At 49.0% G+C, this 21,604-nt stretch overlaps 2 protein-coding genes across 6 annotated transcripts; both read left to right on the top strand.

Moving 5' to 3' along the window:
* The first annotated feature begins 151 nt into the window (after window positions 1-151).
* Window positions 152-11,336, top strand: TAPBP (TAP binding protein). Its single transcript, XM_081295419.1, has 8 exons — window positions 152-333; window positions 490-660; window positions 889-1,149; window positions 8,785-9,183; window positions 9,486-9,827; window positions 9,904-9,993; window positions 10,103-10,140; window positions 11,178-11,336. The coding sequence occupies exons 1-8, from the start codon at window positions 297-299 to the stop codon at window positions 11,187-11,189; spliced, it is 1,350 nt and encodes a 449-aa protein (XP_081151545.1). The 5' UTR covers window positions 152-296; the 3' UTR covers window positions 11,190-11,336.
* Window positions 11,337-11,893: 557 nt separating this feature from the next.
* RGL2 (ral guanine nucleotide dissociation stimulator like 2) lies at window positions 11,894-20,755 on the top strand. 5 transcript variants are annotated; one of them, XM_081295413.1, is made up of 19 exons: window positions 11,894-12,167; window positions 12,320-13,504; window positions 13,729-13,925; window positions 15,329-15,412; window positions 15,669-15,847; window positions 15,996-16,046; window positions 16,132-16,429; window positions 16,694-16,945; window positions 17,026-17,129; window positions 17,219-17,303; window positions 17,380-17,448; window positions 17,644-17,718; window positions 18,388-18,420; window positions 18,523-18,662; window positions 18,751-18,846; window positions 18,928-19,039; window positions 19,147-19,440; window positions 19,874-19,988; window positions 20,113-20,755. In XM_081295413.1, the coding sequence occupies exons 3-19, from the start codon at window positions 13,770-13,772 to the stop codon at window positions 20,322-20,324; spliced, it is 2,355 nt and encodes a 784-aa protein (XP_081151539.1). In that variant the 5' UTR covers window positions 11,894-12,167; window positions 12,320-13,504; window positions 13,729-13,769; the 3' UTR covers window positions 20,325-20,755. The 5 variants fall into 5 exon arrangements, with proteins under 5 accessions (XP_081151539.1, XP_081151540.1, XP_081151538.1 ...); XM_081295414.1 differs by having other exon boundaries at window positions 11,894-13,504; window positions 18,541-18,662; XM_081295412.1 differs by having other exon boundaries at window positions 11,894-13,504.
* The last annotated feature ends 849 nt before the right edge of the window (window positions 20,756-21,604 follow it).

Raw genomic sequence — 21,604 nt, 5'->3', positions numbered from 1 at the left:
GGAAGTGCATGGTGCGGGGAAGATCCTAGAGGGGAGTTTAGGTTTGGGGAGGGCTCAAATCCGGCGATGCTGGGTAGTCCAGGAGGTGGTGGCAGGGCTGAGGCGTCCACTGAAACCTGGAGAGGAAGTAACCAGAATATCCCTGCTTGACCAGTGGGGGATACATCCACCTCCACGGTCCTCACCTAACCTGAGCGGGGATTTCCTCGGCTCCTCCTGCTGTCCTTTGGAGGAAAGGAAAGCGAAAGTGAAAGGAGGAAGAGAAGGCTTCTCGGGGCTGAGGAGATCGCAGCGCCATGAAGCCCCTGTCCCTGCTCCTTGCTGTGACTTTGGGTGAGCGAACCCCGCGACTTCTCGCCCAGGAACAGGGGTGGGGAAGCGGAGAAGGAAGCCCCACCGAGCGTCGGCACCGTGTGTGTATGGGGGGGGGCGGGGGTTGGGTCATATATGGACATCGGCCGCCCAGTCACCCGCGGCCCGCTCCCCCAGGCCTGGCGACCACCGTCTCAGCAGGACCATCTGCGATCGAGTGTTGGTTCGTGGAGGATGTGGGCGGGGGCGGCCTGGCCAAGAGACCCGCTGCTCTGCTTCTGCGCCAGGGACCCGAGGGACCGCCACCCCGGCCAGACCTCGACCCTAAGCTCTACCTCAAAGTAGACGGTGAGTCTTCCGGGACTCGCCCCCATCTCTGTGTACTCTACCGAAAATCCCTCCTCTTTAGAGCGCGCATTGACCTCGGGCCTGAGTTTCTCCCTCTTATCTAAACGAGTCTGGATTACCTCAAAGCTTCTCGCTACGAGGTACACTGTTCAACTGAAGTTTACTGAACCATACCCTTCCAGTCCCGGGCAGTGACTCTACAGCTGCATTTCTTCCCCGATCTCACAGACCCCACGGGCACCCTGCAGGCTGCCTTCAGGAGGTACCCCCGGGGCGTCCCCGCACCACACTGCGAGATAAGCCGATACATCCCGCTCCCTGCCTCTGCAAATTGGGCCAGCGGCCTGAGCCCGGAGCGGAGCTGCCCGCGGGCCCTGGACGGGGCTTGGCTGACCGTCAGCATGTCCAGCTCGGTTCTTAGCCTCTCCAGCCTCTTGCGACTCCAGCCAGAGCCTCAGCAGGAACCTGTTCTTATCACCGTGGCAACAGGTAGCTGGGGAGGGGAGATAAGAGATGGAGGGGGAAATTCTAACCATTCTGATTACCTGGACTCGCAGTATGGTCTTAAGCTAATCATTTCTGCACTCAGGGTTCAGTTTCCGTTTTGTAAAGCGAGATAGTTTAGCTAGAATTAATCGGCCTCTAGTGCTCCTCCTAGCCCTGAACCAGTAAGATAAAAACCAACCGCGGTTTGGGGGCGGGACTTCGTGGTGCTTTGAAGGGCGGGGCTTTGGAGAGGCGAGGTTTCTGGGCATCAAATTTTGGGATATTTGTAAGGTTATGGAGTAGGGAGGTGTTTAGAAGCTGGAACTTTTTTCCTCCGCTCCTCTCAGGTCTGTATCTTGTTAGGCTACCCCCTACCTTTGCAGTACACCCTGTTTCAAATACCAATCTTCGACCCTCACCCGCTCCCACAAGCCCGATGAGGCAATCAACAAAGCAATGGCTGTTGCTCTAAAGTGCATTTTCCTTCCCTTAGGCACGTTGGTATGTGCTATGATTCCCCAAACAGTGGGCTCTAGTGGGCTAAAGGGACGTGGCGGGAGGCCACTTATGGCGTGGTACAGTGCGGTCCTAGTGTCCAGACGTCTGACACCTTGCTGGGCAGTGGGTTTCTAAGTCTGGATTGGAGCAGATCTGACCTGGATGTCTATGAGCTCTTGCTTCTTCTCCCTGTGAGTCCAGGTAGTTACAGGTAGAGTCCTTGGCTTCTCAATCTTGTCCCAACCTGATAGATAGGTCAGCCGCAATGGAGCTCCTGCTTCCCTTCCCTGGTTCCTTTTCCCTTAATCACTGGTAGAGAATCACACATAGGAATATCACAAATATTCCTCTGTTGAGCACTACTGTCCCCACTACTGTCTGAGACTCCAAAAACCTCAACTGTGTCAGCAGCTCCCACACTGGGCAGAGGCAGAAGAAAACTGCTCTTTGTGGGGACAGTAGTGCTCAACAGAGGAATATTTTCTAGGGCTGCTGGCTTCACTATGAGGTGGTGATGAGAATGTTTCTCTCTGAGTTTGTTCTTCCACCTGTAAAAGGTGCATACCATTTCCCACCTGCCTTTTAGTTGTGACTATCAAGGGAAGCATTGTGTTAATTTATTCACTGATTGAATAAATATTTGTTAGCACTAAGAAAAAGGGCTCAGGAGTTCTTTGATAAGGTTGCAAATAACACTTATGTTGGAAACTTCTAAAACATCCCCAAACCACAGGGCATTGAGGCGCACTGCTGTAATCACAGCAGCTTGGGATACTGAGGCAGGAGGATCACAAGTTCAAGGCCAGTCTCAGCAACTTAGTGAGGCCCTCTCAAAAATAAAAAGGGCTGGGGATGTGGTTTAATGGTTGAGCATCCCTGGGTTCACTCTTCAGTACCAAAGTGTGTGTGTGTGTGTGTGTGTGTGTGTGTGTATACACAACAAAACCTGGGTCCCTCTATAGGAAAATTAAATCAATATATGGGAGCTGTGTGTGTAGCTTAGTGGTAGAACACTTGCCTGTTATGCTTAAGGTCCTGGGTTCCAAATCCAGCATCGGAAAATAAAAACAAACCCAATATGTGGGGTGGTCCTGAATACTGTTAAGGTCACAAACGTTATCAGGTGTAGATTGTGCCCTCAAAGAGGTTCTCAGATTTGTCATAGATAATCCTAACATAAAGTAGAAAGTGACTTGTGGGGCTCAGTTGGTAGAGTGCTTGCCTCACATGTATAAGGTCTTGGGTTCTATCCCCAGCACCACAAAAAAAAAAAAAAAAAAAAAAAAAAAAGAAGAAAGAAAGTGACTTGTGTATTGGCTGAGGGTGTAGCTTTGTGGTACTTAGTGCCAGTGCTTAGAATGCACTGAAGGCCCATTTCTAATGGCCTTCTAAAAAACATTTCTAATTGATTAGGGACTATAAAAGCTATTATTATGATGTAACATTAGAAATGGAATCTCTTTAGGGTCAGATATCATTGATAATTAATTTTTACTTTTTTAAAAAAATTACGTGAAACTGAGGATTGAACTCAGGAGTGCTCTACCACTAACTTATATCCCCCAGTCCTTTTTATTTTCTATTTTGAAACTCTCACCAAATTGTCCAGGCTGGCCTCAAACTTGTAATCCTCCTGCCTCAGCCTCCCAAGTAGCTGAGATTACAGGTGTAGACCACTACATTATGTATTATAAATACACTTTCTTGGGGTTTTTTGTTGTTGTTTGTTTGTTCATGTCATGTGGTGCTAAGGACCATGTGTGCTAGGCAAGAGCTTCCACTGAGCTATCACTCCAGCCCTCAAATATATATATATATATTTTCATATTTATTTTTTAGTTATCGGCAGACACAACATCTTTGTATGTGGTGCTGAGGATCGAACCCGGGCCGCAAGCATGCCAGGCAAGCGCGCTACCACTTGAGCCACATCCCCAGCCCCTCAAATATATTTTTTTGGCATATTTTGGGTATGTAGTATTTAATTCTCACCTTTTTTTTGTTTTGTTTTTTTGGTACTGGGGGGATTGAACTCAGCCCACTCAACCACTGGGCCACACTCCCAGCCCTTTTTCATATTTTATTTAGAGACAGGGTCTCACTGAGTTGCTTAGTGCCTCGCCATTGCTGAGGCTGGCTTTGAACTCACAATCCTTCTGCCTCAGCCTCAGGAGTCACTGGGATTACAGGCATGCACAACTGCGCCTGGCTAATTTTCACCATTCTTTTAGAATATTTTTGTGTAAATGTTAAAGATACACAAAAGGGCTGGGGATGTAGCTCAGTGATAGAGTGCTTGTCAAGGTCTTGGGTTTGATCTCTAATACCACAAAAACAAAACAAACAAAATTCCCCATAAAATTAGAGAACATGGTGAATGAACTCCTCTATGTCCATTTCTACCCATTATGCAGTTGGAGAGTTATAAAATTTTATCAAATTGTTTCACTTACCCTCCCTCTTTTTATTTACTTATTTTTACGGGTACTGAGGATCGAACTTAGTACCTCACATGTGCTAGGCAAGACTCAACCACTGAGCTACAACCCCAGCCTCTTTTTTTTTTGAAGTGTTTGAAGGTATATTCCAAGCACCATATTATTTTACTCATAAGTACTTCAGAATGCATCTCTATTAAATAAGGGTTTTAAGAAAACTTAATCACAATATGTTTATCATACCTAACAAAACAAGTAATAATTCCTTAGTATCATCTTGATCTGGGGATGTAGTTTAGTGGTAGAGTACTTGCCTAGCATGCTCTGGGTTGGATCCTCAGAACTGTAAAACAAACACCTATTGATTTTTTTTTTTTTTTAAAGAGAGAGTGAGAGAGGAGAGAGAGGGGAGAGAGAGAGAATTTTTTTTTTTTAAATATTTATTTTTTAGTTCTCGGCGGACACAACATCTTTGTTGGTATGTGGTGCTGAGGATCGAACCCGGGCCGCACGCATGCGAGGCGCGCTACCGCTTGAGCCACATCCCCAGCCCACACCTATTGATTTTTGGGGGGAAACGTGGTCACTTGTTCTGTAGAATTTTCTTCATCCTGAAGTTGGCCAATTTTTTCCTCCTGTGTCATTTATCTTATTCCACTTTCCTCTATATTTCCTATAAATTGATAGATCTAAAGATTTAGATTTGTTTGTTTATTTATTTATTGGTACTGGGGATTGAACCCAGGGGCACTTAACCACTGAGCCACATCCCCACCCGTTTTTTGTATTTTAGAGACAGAGTCTTACTGATTAGGGCCTCATTAAGTTACTGAGGCTGGCTTTGAACTTGTGATCCTCCTGCCTCACCTCCTGAGTGGCTGGGATTACAGGCAGGCGCCACTACCTCCGGCTAGGTTTGATTTTTTTTTTTTTTCAGTAATATTTGATAATTAGTTGTTATTCACTTTTTTTTTTTTTTTTTTGCTGTACTGGGAATTGAAGCCAGGGGGCGATCTACAGAGCTACATTCCCAGTCCTTTTTTAGCGACTCACTAATTTGTTCAGGTTGGTTTGGAACTTTGGATCTTTCTGGCTCAGTCTTTGGTATAGCTGGGAATACAGGACCAGACCACCAAGCCTGGCTGGGTTTACTTCTGTATTCCTACAGAGTACAATTTAAAGGACGCAGGTCTAAAATTGCTTTCTATAGTGCTTATTAAAGATCACTATTGCAGGGCATGGTGGGGCATACCTGTAAAACCAGCTATACTGGAGGATTGAGGCAGGAGGATGGCAGAATACCCCTGGGTTCAATTCCCAGTTAAAAAAAAAAAAAGTCACTGTTAAATTGAGAGTTAAACTGTAAAATCTTTAGATATTTATTAATCCTGATTTTTTTTTTTTTTTTTTGTACCAGGGATTGAACACAAAGGCGCTTAACCATTGAGCCACACCCCCAGCCCTTTTTTGTATTTTATTTAGAGACAGGGTCTCACTGAGTTGCTTAGGACCTTGCTAAATTGCTGAGGCTGGCTTTGAACTCATGATCCTCCTGTCTCAGCCTCCTGAGCCACAGGGATTATAGGCATGCAGACACTGCACCTGGCTAATCCTGAGTTTTACTTTTGAATTGCTTTTTTTTTTTTAAATCAGGATTAAGAAAAATCCAGAAACATGCTTTTGAATTGCTTTTATTTATTTTTTTAAATCAGGATTAAGTAAAATTGCACTTTTTTTTTAACTAAACAATTGACTGAGACAAGATGCTATGTTGGACTTGAACTTTGCCCACATGCCCCCCACCCTTGAGGCCACTGCATCTCTGGCTCCAAGTCAGTCTCTCTCTCTCTCTCTCTCTCTCTGGCTCCAAGTCAGTCTCTCTCTCTCTCTCTCTCTCTAACTAAACTTTTGAGGAAAGTTTAACTTCATAAGCCTCAGAAACTAATATTAAAAATAAATAACCGGGCTGGGGATGTGGCTCAAGCGGTAGCGCGCTCGCCTGGCATGCGTGCGGCCCGGGTTCGATCCTCAGCACCACATACAAACAAAGATGTTGTGTCCGCCAAAAACTAAAAAATAAATATTAAAATTCTCTCTCTCTCTCTCTCTCCCTCTCTCTCTCTCACTCTATCTTTAAAAAAAAATAAAAAAAAATAAATAACCAAGGTGTGGTGCTTGAACCTGTAATTTCAGCTATTTGGGAGACTGAAGCAGGAGGATGACTTAAGCCTGGGAATTCAAGACATCCTGAACAAAATAGCAAGACCTTGCCTCAAAAATAAATAAATAGTGCCCAGTGTGGTAGCCCTCACCTATAATCCCAGTGACTGGGGAGGCTGAGGCAAGAGGATTGTATGTTCAAAGCTAGCCTCAGCGATTTGGTGAGACCCTAAGCAACTTAGTAAGACCCTGTCTCTAAATAAATAATCAAAAGGGCTGGAAATGTGGCTCAGTGGTTAAATTTCCCTGGATTCCATCCCTAGTACCAAAATAGTAGTAGTAGTAGTAGTAATAATAATAATAATATACATAAATAGGAAATAATAGTAAATAAGGAAACAAAAATTTTTAGCAGTAGCACATACCTGTAATCCCAGTGTCATTGGGAGATTGAGGCAGGAGGATCCCAAGTTTGAGGCCAGCCTAGGCAACTTAGCAGAGACTCTGTCTCAAAATCAAATATAGAAAGGGCTGGGGATATAGTTCAGTGGTAGAGTGCTTATGGGTGCAACCCCCAGCACCCCAAAACATGATAAGAAAAGAAAAATTACTTCTACATCAAGGACCTAGACATTTCTGGGAAGAAGTAACAGTGGAACTGGCCTTGAAGGACATGAAGTGGTATTTAGATGTCTGAAGAAATAGAGGAAATACTGACTAGAGATGTAGCTCAATATAGGACACTTGCCTAGCATGCTTGAGTCCCTGAGTTGGATAGTTGGAACCCCAGCACCACAAAGTAAAACAAAAGACATTAGAAACTGTAGAACCTCATAACCAAAGCAAAAAGATGGCCAACAATTAAAATTTAGTCACAAGAAAGGCTTTTTTTTTTTTTTTTTTGTACCAAGGATTGAACCCAGGGACATTAACCACTGAGTCACATCCCCAGCCCTTTTTATTTTCTATTTTCAGACAGGGTCTCACTAAGTTGCTTAGGGCCTCAATAAATTGCTTAGACTGACTTTGAACATGTGATCCTCCTGCCACAGCCTCCTTAGCTGCTGGAAGTATAAGCAAAGAAAGGGATTCTAATGTGACTAGTTTTCAGGATGTGAAGCAGTCTGGAAAGTTCGTTTGGGGATTGAGTTTTCAAATACCTGAAGGCTGAGTTGTATTCTGTAGACGATAGTGGACCATAAGAAGTTGTTTTTGTTTTTGAGGAGGAGTCATTTATCCCCAAAGCCTGTTCTTTTCTTTGATTATCACAAAATATATTTAAGAATTGGCTCATGGGACTAGTGAGGAAAATATAGGTTAAGTGATGTATCTAGGAAGTCCATGATGATGATGAAGGTAGTGAAATTAGTAACAGCTAACATTTGTGGAGTATCTTCTATATGCTAGGTCCTGTTCTAAATACTTTATATGCATAATCTTATTTATTTCTTCAAAAGTCATAGGACATAGGTGTGTTAGTATTTTTTTAATATTTCTTTTTTGGGCTGGGGATGTGGCTCAAGCTGTAGTGCGCTCACCTGGCATGTGCAGGGCGCTGGGTTCGATCATCAGCACCACATAAAAATAAAGATGTTGCGCCCACCGAAAATTAATAAATAAATATTAAAAAAAATTTCTTCTTTAGTTGTAGTTGGACACAATACCCTTATTTTATTTATTTATTTACTCTTATGTGGTGCTGAGGATGGAACTCAGGGCCTCACACATGCTAGGCGAGCACTCTACTGCTGAGCCAGAACCCCAGCCTGGGTGTGTTAGTATTATTGCCATGTTGCAAATGAAGAAATCTGAGAGTAATTAGGTAACTTAACCAAGGAATATAGCTTATAAAAAGAAGGGTTCAAAATTGAACCCAGGTTATGTAGCTCTAGCCTGTGTACCTTTAGCTACTGACTTCCTTGGTAACTGGGATTTTGAGGGGTTTTTGTTTCTTTTTTGAGTCAGTGTCTTAATAGATTGTCTAGGCTGCCCTTGAACTCCTGGGTTCAATTGATCCTCCTGCCTTAGCCTCCTGAGTAGCTGGGACAATAGGTGTGTGTCAACATGTCTAGGTGGCAGTTGGGATTTTTTTGGGGGGAGGTGGTGGTACTGGGGATTGAACCTAGAGGCACTCCAACACTGAGTTACTTTCCCTGCCCTTTTTATTTCTTGAGACAGGACTTGCTAAGTTGCCCAGGCTGGCCTGGAACTTGCAATCCTCCTGCCTCAGCCTCCCAAGTTGCTGTGATTATAGGAGAGCACCACTGCACCAGTTGGCAGTTGGAATTTTTAATCAGGCAAGTGACCTGAGCAGACATGTAGCCACACTGTTTGATTACAGGGTAAAGTAGGGGTTGAAGGAGAGAATGACAATTGAGAGACCAGAGAAGAGGCTATTGTAATTGTCTAAATGTATGTTGTAAAGTACCTGAGTTGTAAACAGGTATGAGACTGTGATGAGAATAGCACATGACATATTATTTTTGGCAATTTGCTTTTCTCTCATATCTCCTCCCCTCCCCTCTCACGCTGTCTTCCCCAGTGGTGCTGACTGTCCTCACCCACACCCCTGCCCCCCGAATCCGACTGGGACAAGATGCTATATTGGACTTGAGCTTCGCCTACATGCCCCCAACCCTCGGGGCTACTGCATCTCTGGCCCCAAGTCCCCCTCCCTTTGGGCTGGAGTGGCGACGACAGCACCTGGGTAAGGGGCACCTGCTCCTGGCTGCAACTCCTGGGCTGGGTGGGCAGATGCCAGCAGCCCGAGAAGGAGCAGTGGCGTTTGCTGCTTGGGATGATGATGATCCATGGGGCCCATGGACTGGGAATGGGACCTTCTGGCTGCCTGCTGTGCGACCCTTTCAGGAGGGCACCTATCTGGCCACTGTACACCTGCCATACCTGCAAGGACAGGTCTCCCTGGAGCTTACTATGCACAGTGAGTAGGGCCAGACGTCTCTAGGGGTAGAGGGTGGCCACTGGGGTTAGGAGGATACTATGACAGAGGGAGGGGTGATGAAAAAGAGGGGCCCTGGGAATCAAAGAAGCAGTAGTGTGGGGTGGAGAGTCCCTGGGGATCTGATGGACTTTGGCTTGGAGATTCCTGTGAAGCACTCATGGGGACAGTGTGTTCCCCATTCTTGGAGAATACCCCTTGTCATTTTGGGGGAAGCTGGAGAGTAAGCTGAGGGAAGACATTGTGGACTGACTTCTCATGTTCATTTTCTTCTCTTTCCCCAGAGCCCCCCAAAGTGTCCCTGTCACCAGCACCCCTTGTTTGGGCTGCCCCAGGGGAGGCACCTCCAGAGTTGCTATGCCTTGTGTCCCACTTTTACCCTTCTGAGGGCCTGGAGGTAGAGTGGGAGCTCCGTGGTGGCTCAGAGAGTGGATCTCAGAAGGCCGAGGGGCAGAGGTGGCTCTCCTCTCTGCGCTACCATTCAGATGGCTCTGTCAGTCTCTCTGGACACCTTCAGCTGCCCCCAATCACTGCTGAGCAGCATGGGGCTCGGTACATCTGTCGTGTCCACCACTCCAGCCTGCCCGCCTGGGGGCGCAGTGCTGAGGTCACTGTGGAGGTGGCAGGTAAGACCTAGGGGCACTGTGGAGCCCAGGTGATGCCTCAGAAGACACGAAGTTCACTCTCTTTTCCATCTGCCAGGTTTCTCTGGGCCCTCCCTTGAGGATGGCGTAGGGCTCTTCCTGTCTGCCTTCCTCCTCCTGGGACTCTTCAAGGTGCTGGGCTGGGTCGGTGAGTGTGACACTATCCCCACCATGGGAAGGACAGGAGCTAGACACCATTCCTCTGCCCTCCCCCTCTATATTCCCACATCCCAACCCCTCTTAATCTTTCTCCACAGCTGCCTACCTGATCATTCATAAGGATTCCAAGGAGAAGGTAAACAGTGCTCCATTTCCTCTTATCTTCTTCCCCTTCTTATTTAATCCCTCTCTTCCCAACTCATCACCCATGGAGGGAGGCTGCTGCTGTGGTGGGCAGAATCAGACTTGGAATTCACAGAGACCTGCCCTACATTCTAACTGTAGGGCCCCTTGAACATGCTTAAACTGCATCTGTTTCCTTGGATGTCTTGATTTAAAAAAATTACTTAGGCAGTGCTGTCCAATAGAAATATAATGTAAGCCACATATGAAAATTTGAATAATCTAGTAATCATATTAAAAAAGTGAAAAGAAGTTGATTGTGGTGGTGCACATCTGTAATCCCAGCTACTAGGGAGGCTGAGGCATGAGGATCACAAATTCCAGGCCAGCCTGGGCAACTTAAGTCTCTGACTGGATATAAAATTTTAAAAAAGGGGAGGGGGTGTGTAGCTCAGGGTAGAGTGCTTGCCTAGCATGTTTATAGGCCCTGGGTTCAATTCCCAGTATTGCAAAAAAGGAAAAAGTAAAATTAATTTGATGCTTTATTTAATCAAATCCAAAATACTGTTATGTAGACATAAACAATATAAGAAATTATAGGGCTGGGGGTGTGGCTCTGGATTCAATTACCAGTGTCAAAAAGGAAAAAAAAAAAATATATATATATATATATATATAGAGAGAGAGAGAGGGAGAGCGAGCCTTTTTTCTAACCTAAGTGTTCACAGCTGGAGTTGATTTTAAACTATCAGCACATCAATTCACATTAGCCACATTTCAAATGCTCAGTAGCCATATGTGGCTTCCACATTGGTGGTACCTTGACTAACAAAATGGTGGCTACCACATTGCACAGAGGAGCTCTGAATGACTATTAGGGGGATTAGGATCTGTTAGAAGATGCAGGAGACAAAGCACTCAGTACAGTAAGTGGCAGGCAGAAAATGTGAGCCCCATCTCTCTCCCACCTGCTGGACTGACCATGGGCAAGTACCTCACCCCACCTCCTGAAACCCCCAAATTCCTCACTTCCTTCTTATTTTCTTCCAGAAAACACAGTGAAGGCACTCAGCACTACCCTGTGGAAGCTACCATCATCTCTGGCCCTAGCTACTGTAGCAGCTCCCCCAAACAGTACCCCATCACCTGCTCCTACTCTCTCAAAACTTCCTACACTGAATGGCTGGAATTTTTTTTTTTTTTTTTTTTTTTTTTAAAGACAAATCTTATTGCATTTGTCTTCTTAAAGCTCTTGGGCAGTGGTTCTCAAAATTTTTGGTATCAGGACTTTCTTAAAAATTATCAAAGTCAGGCCTGTTGGCACATGCCTGTAATTAGGTGAGCCTCAGCAATTTAGTGAGGCCCTAAGCAACTTAGTGAAACCCAGTCTCAATAAAAAAATAAAAAAGGCTGGGGATGTATCTCAGTGGTAAAGTGCCCTAGGCTCAATCCTCAGGGCCAAAAATCAAAGACTCTCAAAAGCTTTTGTTATCTGTGCTATAACTATTTTTTTTTAATTTTTATTATTTCTGCTGTCTTAATGGGCATGAGGTGGTATCTCATTGTGTTTTTTTTTTTTTTTAAAGAGAGAGTGAGAGAGGAGAGAGAGAGAGAGAGAGAGAGAGAGAGAGAGAATTTTTAATATTTATTTTTAGTTCTCGGCGGACACAACATCTTTGTTGGTATGTGGTGCTGAGGATCGAACCCGGGCCACATGCATGCCAGGCGAGCGTGCTACCGCTTGAGCCATATCCCCAGCCCTGTGCTATAACTATTGATATTTATTGTACTAAAACCTAAAATAGAAAGATTTTAAACACGAGAATACATAAATACACATTCTATTAGTTTTGAAAGCCATGGTGTCAATACATATCATGTAGCTTCTGGAAAACCCCGCATGTACACTCTTAGAAAATTATAATGAAAAATGCAAATAACATCTTTATAGAGTTGTTGAGTTTTAACCTCAAATACCCACTGAAATTGTCTTGGGGACCTCTGGGACAGAAACCAACCTTGGAGAACCAGTGCTCTGGGGTAAATTCATTCTTCCTGCTCCGTCCTGTGAGCCCCCCCGCCCCCCACCCTGCCCGAACACTGCCTACCTCTCCAGTCCTACCAGGTGCTCCCCAGCCCTCCTCTCAATGCTCATCAACAGACAGCTATTCCTTTCTTTCCATGAACCAAAGGCCTCCCGCCAGCCTCGAGTTCCGCAGCTTGATTTCCTCTGCCTGGCTCCTTCCCTGGGCCCCCGACTTAGGTCTGCCTCGTGATTCCCCTCAGACAGTCGCGTGTCTGTCTTGTGAGGTTCACCACAGCTGTAGTTAAGTGATTGTGAGAATCGTGGTTAAACGCCCGTCTACCCTCCCGGACTGTGGCTCCTGTGGCTCAGCGTGACAAGCCTGTGTGTTCTCTGCTGTATGACTGGCGCCCACTGGAGGGCGCTCATTAAACAGCTGCTGAACTTAGAACCGAGGAAGCCACAGCACAAGGGGCTGGACGGTCGTCGGCCAGACGGATGGGGAACGGGTCTAGTGTGGGAATAAAGTAGTGTTCCAGTGCTTCCAACCGGGTGTCGCATTCTATTCCTTTTCCAAGCACAGTCACCTTTGGTCTCTTTCAATTACCCCGTCTCCCAAACGCCTCGGAGATATCCAACCTCCGGTGGCAACAGTGCAGAGTCACACACCCAGAGGCTCCAAAGACGCCTTAAGCAAACGCTACCTCGAACCTCCAACCAGCCGCGAGGACCGGAAACGCCCCAGAGCCGAGTCTCAACCGGATGTGGCGGCTTCCTGCCCCGCCCCCAGGGGGTGGGCGGGAACTGAGTGCTCCTCAGAAAACCTGGCGTGGATTCGGTCCGTTGCACTCGTGGGTTGGGGCTGGGAGTGTAACCTTGTGGGGTGCAGTAACCGGGTCTTTTCCCTGCTAAAGCACTTTCCGCAATAGTGTTGGCCTTGTTCTTGCTGGTGAAAGGAATCTCAAATTCTGCTCCTGCCCTCTTCCGGAGGCTGGAGACTGGAATTTTTATTCCAATTCAGTGAGGAGCGACGTGAGCTCCAGAATCCTGGAGAGGAGGGGCGGGGGACAGTGGAAGTGGGGACCCGAGCCCCTGCGTCTCGGCCCCAGGACGTCCAACGTTCCCCTAGTCCGCGGTTCTGGCTCCTGTCCTCACTTCCTTCCCTTTTTGGCTCCTGCTCTCGGAGCGGGCGGACGCGGGGGGGAGCGGAAAGGGCGGGAGGGCCCGGGAGCCCCGCGGGGGGGTGTAGGGGGGTGCGGAAAAGCCGCGGAGGGGACTCGGTCCAGGGACTCTGTAGAGGGCCGGAGACCGACAGGAACAGCGGCCCGGGACCCGCGCTGCCCCCACCGAGCAGGTCAGAGCCAGAGCACCGAATGACCCTGCCCGTCCTGTACTTGTGACCCCCTCATCCCTAAAATGCACCAAGGGCCCTCGTTTTCCACCCCTATTTTGCTCCCTCCCTCAGCCTTCCTGCAGGACTCCCATCCGGTTACCTTTACACTCACCCGAATTCTTTCCCTGTCCCGCTCCCCCACGCCCGCCTGACTCCACCCCACCCCCATCCCCGTCTCTCCCCAGGCGCCCCCATGGCCCGACCCCGCTGATTCCTTCACTTGGCCATGCTCCCGCGGCCCCTGCGGCTGCTTTTGGACACGAGCCCCCCCGGGGGAGTCGTGCTGAGCAGCTTCCGGAGCCGAGATCCCGAAGAGGGTGGGGACCCAGGTGGCCGGGCCGTGGGCGGGGGGCAGGAGGAAGAGGAGGAGGAAGAAGAAGAGGTGAGACGCGGGTGGTGGGAAGCAGGGGCAAACATTTCGGAGACTCTCCGCCTTTCTCTTGGTGTCTCTGGGTTCCTACGGCGCTTCCTCCCTGCCTCAGTCATTTTCACGCCTATTGCTGTGTATCTGTCTTCCTGAGGCGGGGAGTCCTGGAGTCTCTGTCTTCTCTGTCAGTGTGACTCAGGATCTGCCCGCAGGAACCTGCCTTGTTCCAGTCTGGAACGTCTGGCTGGCAGTCCCTACGGGGCTCTGGGCCTCTCTGCCTTTGCCTGCCTGAGTTTGTCTCTCGGGGTGGCTGTGTCCTGGACCCGGTCTTCCTCATTTTTGTTTGGAGGGGAGGGGTTTGTTTCCACAGTAACCAATTCCTCAGACTCTGGGATTGGGGAGGGAGCCCTCAGATTTCGTGACCCCTCCCTCCTTCCCTCCCTCTCTCCTCCTCTTCTACCCTTGATGTTAGATAGAGGCCGGGAAGCCAGGGTTCTGGGACCTGGAGGGACAATCTCAGCTGGGTAGAGTGTGATTATCTGTTTTCTCTAGGGACTAATGGTGGTGGCCAGAAGCACGGTTTGGAGCTTCAGGAAGTTAGATTTTTACCCCACTTTGATGGTGCTTGGGATCTAACCCAGGGCTCTGCATGCTAGGCAAGCACTGTACTACTGAGCTACATTTCCAGTCCCAGATGTTATATTTAAGGCCCAGAAGCCCTGGACTCCTGGGTCCAGACACTGGGTGAAGGCGGGGTGACTAGCAGGGCTGGTTTTTCGGGACGGCCAGGGGAGGGGCTGAGACCACGTGACTCTGAGTCTACCAGCCTCTCCCCCCCATCATTCCCACTTCCCCTTCTCCTTCCAGTACTGGGATTGGAGCAGCCACCTTCAGGGGGGGTCCTCAGGGCTGGGATAGTGGAAGCCCCACCCGAGAGACCTGGGGAAAGGGGGCCTAAGGGGACAGACTAATTCTTCTGGCTTGTCCGGTTTTTGGCGGGGAGGGCGGGGCACGCTGCTGTGCCTGTGCCTGATTTTTCTGCTTCTCAAGGTCTCTGGCTCTCGGCCTGTTTCTCTTCCCTCTTCTGCCCTTTGTACCCTGCTTTTTACTGTGCTGGGGTTCAGCTCTGGGGGGAAGGGGCATTGGGGGTTTCCAGGATCCTGGTTTCTGCGTTCCATCCAATCCCCCACTGCAACCCCCCCGACTTTACCGGGTCCTGAGGCTGCTGGGGGGGGGCTGTCTGGGCCCCCGTGGGGGAGACCTGGGGTCACCAGCCCCCCCCACCCCTCGCACTCGTTGGTACTGTCCCCCTCCATCACAGGTGAGGGGTACAGAGGGAGGAGCAGGGCCTGGGGTGAGAGGGAGGGACAATGGAGATGGTATGGAGTTATCTGACTTCCTCTTCCTTGCTCCTCCAGGCCCCTGTGTCTGTCTGGGATGAGGAGGAGGATGGTGCCACCTTTACTGTCACAAGCCGCCAGTATCGGCCTCTTGATCCCTTGGTGAGATCATGACTTTGGCTTCTCACCTCTGACCCCTCGTGTCCCAGTCCCTTTCCTCTGGCTGACTTTCTGACCAGAGTACCGGGTTGGAGGTCCAGAGCCTACCACTCTGCTGTGTGACATAGGCTAAGTCCTTTGCCCACTTTGAATCTCATCAAAATGATTCTGGATCAACTTCTAAGTCTGGAATTGTCCCCAGATATCTAGGGGGCAGTGTTGAAGGAAAGGCCAGTGACCAACTGTCTGTGTCCTCCAGGCCCCCACACCTCCACCACGGTCCTCCCGACGGCTCCGAGCTGGCACCCTGGAGGCTCTGGTCAGACACCTGCTGGATCCCCGGACATCAGGGGCTGACATGACATTCATGTCAGCCTTCCTAGCCACCCACAGGGCCTTCACCTCCACGCCTGCCCTGCTTGGGCTTGTGGCTGACAGGTCAGGGTCATAAGGAGCCAAAGGTCACGGAGGTGTTTTCTAAAGCTGGAACATCCATCCAAAGGAGTCAGAGCCATGAAGGGGGTGGGCAGGGGCGGAGGTGGTTGAGGGAGTTGGAAAGATGCACAGATAAGTTCTCTCCCCTCAGGCTGGAAGCGCTTGAGTCTCATCATACTGATGAGCTAGAGAGGACAACAGGGTGAGTGATCCTATTCTCAACCTCAGTCTCCTCTGCCCAAGCTGTGGCTGGACCTCTGACCCCTGGCTGATTCCCCGTCTCCCAGGGTAGCCATCTCTGTACTGTCAACCTGGCTGGCCTCTCACCCTGAGGATTTTGGCTCTGAGGTCAAGGGTCAGCTTGACCGGCTTGAGGGCTTCTTGCATCGGACAGGGTATGCAGCTGGGGAGGGTGTTGGGGGGGGCAGCGCTGACCTCTTCCGCAACCTCCGGTCCCGGGTGGACCCCCAGGCCCCCGACCTTCCTAAGCCCCTGGCCCTCCCCGGCGACCCCCCTGCTGACCCCACGGATGTCCTGGTGTTCCTCGCTGACCACTTGGCCGAGCAGCTGACCCTGCTAGATGCGGTGAGACCCTGACCTTTGATCCCTATGTCCCTTGACCCCTTACTAACCTCTCCTTGACTCCAGATCCTTGTCCTTGCTTCCACCCCATTCCTAATCCAGTTCCTAGCCTCCTCCATCTACTGTTTTGACTTTTTCCCTTGGTGGTTACCCTTTCAAACCCTGTACCCTTCTGGTTCCCTGGCCACCTGAGATCCTCAGATCCCTGGTATTGGAAGGCTCAACTCACTTGACTGTGAACTTTAACCTTTGCCCTCTGCCCTGCAGGAACTGTTTCTCAATCTGGTCCCCTCTCAGTGCTTGGGGGGCCTGTGGGGTCACAGAGACCGGCCAGGACATTCCCATCTCTGCCCATCTGTCCGAGCAACTGTCACACAATTCAACAAGGTGGCAGGGGCTGTGGTTAGCTCTGTCCTGGGGGCCACCTCAACAGGAGAGGGACCTGGGGAGGTGACCATACGTCCACTTCGACCTCCCCAGAGGGCCCGGCTCCTAGAGAAGTGGATCCGTGTGGCAGACGTAAGTAAGGATTGTCCTGTTGGGGACCATGGTGTGGAGAGGGGTCCCACAGCCTTGGCTTTCCTCTTGGACTCCCACAGGAGTGCCGACTTCTCCGAAACTTCTCTTCAGTTTATGCTGTTGTGTCAGCCCTGCAGTCCAGCCCTATCCATAGGCTTCGGGCAGCCTGGGGAGAAGCAGCCAGGTGGGGAGGCCAACGCGCTGGACTGAGGGTGGGAAGACAGGGTGACTAAGACAGGCCTGTCCTCAGGGCCTTTGTTCTCCTTCCCCCAGGGACAGCCTCCGAGTCTTTTCTAGCCTCTGCCAGATTTTCTCTGAGGAGGACAATTATTCCCAGAGCAGGGAGCTCCTCCTGCAGGTGAGGCCCTATTATCTGGCATACCAAACTTTCTTGTGCCTACTTGCCACATATCTCCTTGTTTTGTCACCACCAGGAGGTGAAACTGCAGCCCCCTCTGGAGCCACACTCCAAGAAGTCCCCGAGGTCTGGTTCCCGGGGTGGGGTGAGTGATTAGCAGAGGGTTGGGGAGAGATATGGAGTGCCTTCATAGGGAGAAGTCTGAGGGGTGGGAAGGGGAACCATAGGTGATTGAGGAGAATAAAAAGTTGTTCTCAGAGGCAATGAGGAGGGAAAGTATGGAGGGATATAGGATCCTTAGACCAGAGACAGGGCCTCTGATCCTGACGTCTAACTTCAGGGTGTGGTCCCATACCTTGGTACCTTCCTGAAGGACCTCGTGATGCTGGATGCAGCCTCCAAGGATGAGCTGGAGGTCAGTGGTTTGTGTTTGCACTGTAATGATGTAACAAAGGGGCCTTACAGTCAGGTAGACCTCCCTCCAAAAGGAGCTGGGAGGCCTAAGCAGCTGAGCCCAGGGTTCTGGAGCCAGGTTGCTGGGCTTTGGTTCTGTTTCTGTGACAAGATGCTTCACGTTTTTGTTATCTGTAAATGGGAAACTAGTGGCAATATCTATATCAATCTATTATTTATGAGTTAAATGGATTCATATTTGTTAGGTACTTGCAGCATGCTTGAAATGTTGGTATATAGAATTTGTTAATTAAACAAGTACTGAGGACTGGGGAGTAGCTCAGTAGTAGCTTACCTGCCTAGCATGCACTAGGCTCTGAGTTTGATCCCCAGCACTGAGAAAACAACAGATACCTTGAGCAAGTTCCTTGTCCTTTCTGAGCCCCATTTTCTCATCTGTAAAGTAGACACGATTTTTACCTGAGTTATTAACTTAAAGGGTTAAATGGAGTGCTTAGGGCATGAGAGAGATGAGGAAGAGGGACAGGAAGGATGGAAGAGTCAAAGAGGCCAGCGGAGTGTAGTGTTTATGGGTTGGATGTGGCGGTGTAGTGTTTAGGAGAGGGAACATTCTCTCTGTTGCTTGGAAGGCAGGGTTAAGACTTTTACTCTTATCCCATTGTCCTTGCAGAACGGTTACATCAATTTTGACAAGCGTAGGAAGGTGAGAGGAATGCGTGGGCTGGATGTTGGACATCTTTATCTGTGTTCCAAGAAGAGAGTGAGGGGGGAAATTGGGGGTCCCTGAGAGTTTTGGCTCCTGCAGTTGAGGACTCCTTCCCAGGAGTTTGCTGTCCTTTCTGAGTTGCGACGGCTCCAGAATGAATGTCGTGGCTATGACCTTCGACCTGACTCTGATATCCAACAGTGGCTCCGGGGGCTCCGGCCACTGACTGAGGCTCAGAGGTGACTGGCTGGATGAGGTTGGGAGTTCTGTCTAGATACAGGGGCTTGGTTTCACATCTTGACCTCTTCCCTTTGTTCCCTTTCCCAGTCACCGTGTGTCCTGTGAGGTGGAACCACCTGGTACCAGTGATCATCCTGCCCCACGGGTGCTTCGGCCAACACTAGTCATCTCGCAGTGGACAGAGTGAGGGAGTCAGCAGCTGGGGGGTGGTTCCTTGGGAACTTGTCATTCTTCTCTGATCCTCCCAATTTCCTGCCACTATAGGGTTCTGGGCTCTGTTGGGGGCCCCACCCCACTTGTATCCTGGGACCGACCCAATGTAGGGGGAGATGAGGTTCCTGGAACACCTGCCCCTTTGCTGACCCGACTAGCCCAGGTGAGTTCTGCTCTTGACCTCTGGTTTTCACACTGACCCTGACTCTGTAAATGTGTTTTCCTTAACTTCCCTGTCTTCATGCTAGTCTTCCATGTCATTTGTCCTAGCATATGAAGTGGCCATCTGTCTCATCTCTGGATTCTGCCCTGGAAAGCAGTCCCTCCCTGCATAGTCCAGCTGACCCCAGCCACCTCTCGCCCCCAGCCTCCTCTCCTAGGCCCTCTCGAGGCCACCGCCGCTCAGCCTCCTGTGGGTCCCCATTGAGTGGGAGTACAGGAGAAGGAGCCTCCAGGGGAACTGGATATGGGGGAGGGGGATCTTGTCCAGGGGCCTCTGATTGCCGAATCATCCGAGTCCAGATGGAACTGGGGGAAGATGGCAGTGTCTACAAGAGCATCCTAGTGAGGAAGCCTGGGGCTGGGGCTGGGGCTGGGGGGTAAAGGATGGTGCTTTGTTGAACCAAAAATGTTGTCTTAAATTTGGGGAGCTAAATAGATTTGAATGTAGTTTTAATTTTGTCCTTTAGATTTAGCAGTTTGGTTTATTTTGAAGGCTACTATGCATTACCTTGAACTTCTGAAAGTCATTTAGACTTCAGAACCAACAGCAATTACCCCACAGGGAAATAGCCCTATCTCATGGGACACCATTTGGGCTGGTTTTTAGGGTACAGGGAACCACCATATTGGGTTTCCTATTAATTTTTAAAGTGTTAGACACAGGTAAACCTGTTTTTTTTTGGTTGGGTAGGAGGTTGAAAAATAGTAGGTTGGTAGGATGGGAAATGGATCATTATAGTTGATTTATTGCTCTTTTGGTCTCCTGTCCTGCTAGGTGACAAGCCAGGACAAGGCTCCAAGTGTCATCAGTCGTGTTCTCAAGAAAAACAATCGTGATTCTGCAGTGGCTTCAGAGTTTGAGCTGGTACAGCTGCTACCAGGGGAGCGAGGTCAGAGGCCAGGAGGGAAAAGAGACTTATGGGGGGACTGGTGCCCATCAGTGGAATGCTTCAACAACTGGGTGGTTGTTGGAGGGGATGACTATTTATGTTGACACCCACCTCTGATCTACAGAGCTGACCATTCCACCCTCAGCTAATGTCTTCTATGCTATGGATGGAGCATCTCATGATTTCCTCCTCCGACAGCGGCGAAAGCCCTCCACTGCCACACCGGGTTCTGCCAGTGGCCCCTCTGCCTCAGGAACTCCCCCAAGTGAGGGAGGAGGGGGCTCTTTTCCCAGGATCAAGGCCACAGGGAGGAAGATTGCACGGGCACTATTCTGAGGAAGAAGCCCTATTGGCTTACAGAGGTCATGGTGTTCAAACCAGATGTGGGTAGCCATCCTGAATGGTGTCAGTTACATCACATTGGGACAAATTCTGAAAGGTGGCCAGCCACCCTGGGGCAGTGAAGTGCCACTCATTTATCAGGCAGCAGAGAAATTCAGCCATGTGGGAGCTGGTAATCTTGTAACCAAGTCAGATACCTGTATACAGCTCCTCACCTCTCAAGAATGCGGCACACAGAAAAGGGCACCAGTTTCTGATTCCTGCCACATCCTTGCATGTGAAAGGCCAAGGAAAGGCCTACAGGCTCTGAGCCCCAGGGCAGAGGGGAAGGCAAGAAGTAGGTTCTAGTGGGAATTCCTTTTCCCACTCTGGGGCTTCCTGTCACTGTGACAACACTAAGATAATAAACCAAAACACTACCTGAATTTTACTCCCCCGTCCTTGCGGTGCATATGAACTGGCTACTGGTAGTGGGGGTGGGGAATTTGATGAAGATGTACACAATGTTTTCTCCCATGAAAAGCTGCAAGTAAGGTGGTGGAAATGGTTTCCTTAGAATGATTTATTTCCCTTCAGGAACTTCTCCACCCCTTATTCCTTTATTTACTCTTAAAATTCTTCTCTTCACTGGTCAGGCCTTATCAAGAGGTAGATACCAAATTAAAGTGATCTGTATAAAGGGGCTGGGGTCGTATCTCAGTGGTAGAGTGCTTGCCTGGCATGTACAAGGTCCTGGGTTCAATCCCCAGTACCACAAAAACAAAGTGATCAGTATGGAGAACTACTGGGGGCAAATTTGTAAGAAACAATTTTAGGACAAATCAAAGAACAACAGTTTGTAGATAACACAAACTTGCAGGAGATTTAAATAAATTTAAGCTACATTCAGATAAACTTTAAGAGGCTAAAAAGAACTAAAAGAGATACCAGGGCCGTTTGGAGGCTGACAAGTATTAATAGCAAGGAGGCTAAACACATTTTTGTCCTGGGGTCCCAGATCAGAAAAATGTGAGTTTCTTCAATTAAACTGATCCCCAAAATATGCTATATCATGTATATCCTTCTTAGGCTTCTTAAAGGGTCAAGCTAGCCAAAATAAAGGAAAGTAAATGGTTGTATACACAGGCAAGCAGGTTTGAAACATTTCAGAGTAGTTTCAAGAAAAGAAGGCTCATTCTGTCAGATTCCAGTATCAAGAATCTGGACCTAAGGGAGTAAGGCAGAAGGTGTATGTATAAGGTGAAAGGGCTGGGGAAAGGTTGGAGACAATTATG

The sequence above is a fragment of the Spermophilus citellus genome (assembly GCF_964194105.1).
Source record: "Spermophilus citellus genome assembly, chromosome: 5".
Classification (NCBI taxonomy): domain Eukaryota; kingdom Metazoa; phylum Chordata; class Mammalia; order Rodentia; family Sciuridae; genus Spermophilus; species Spermophilus citellus.
Note: the sequence above shows the minus strand (reverse complement) of the source record. Positions and strands in the feature narration are given on the sequence as shown.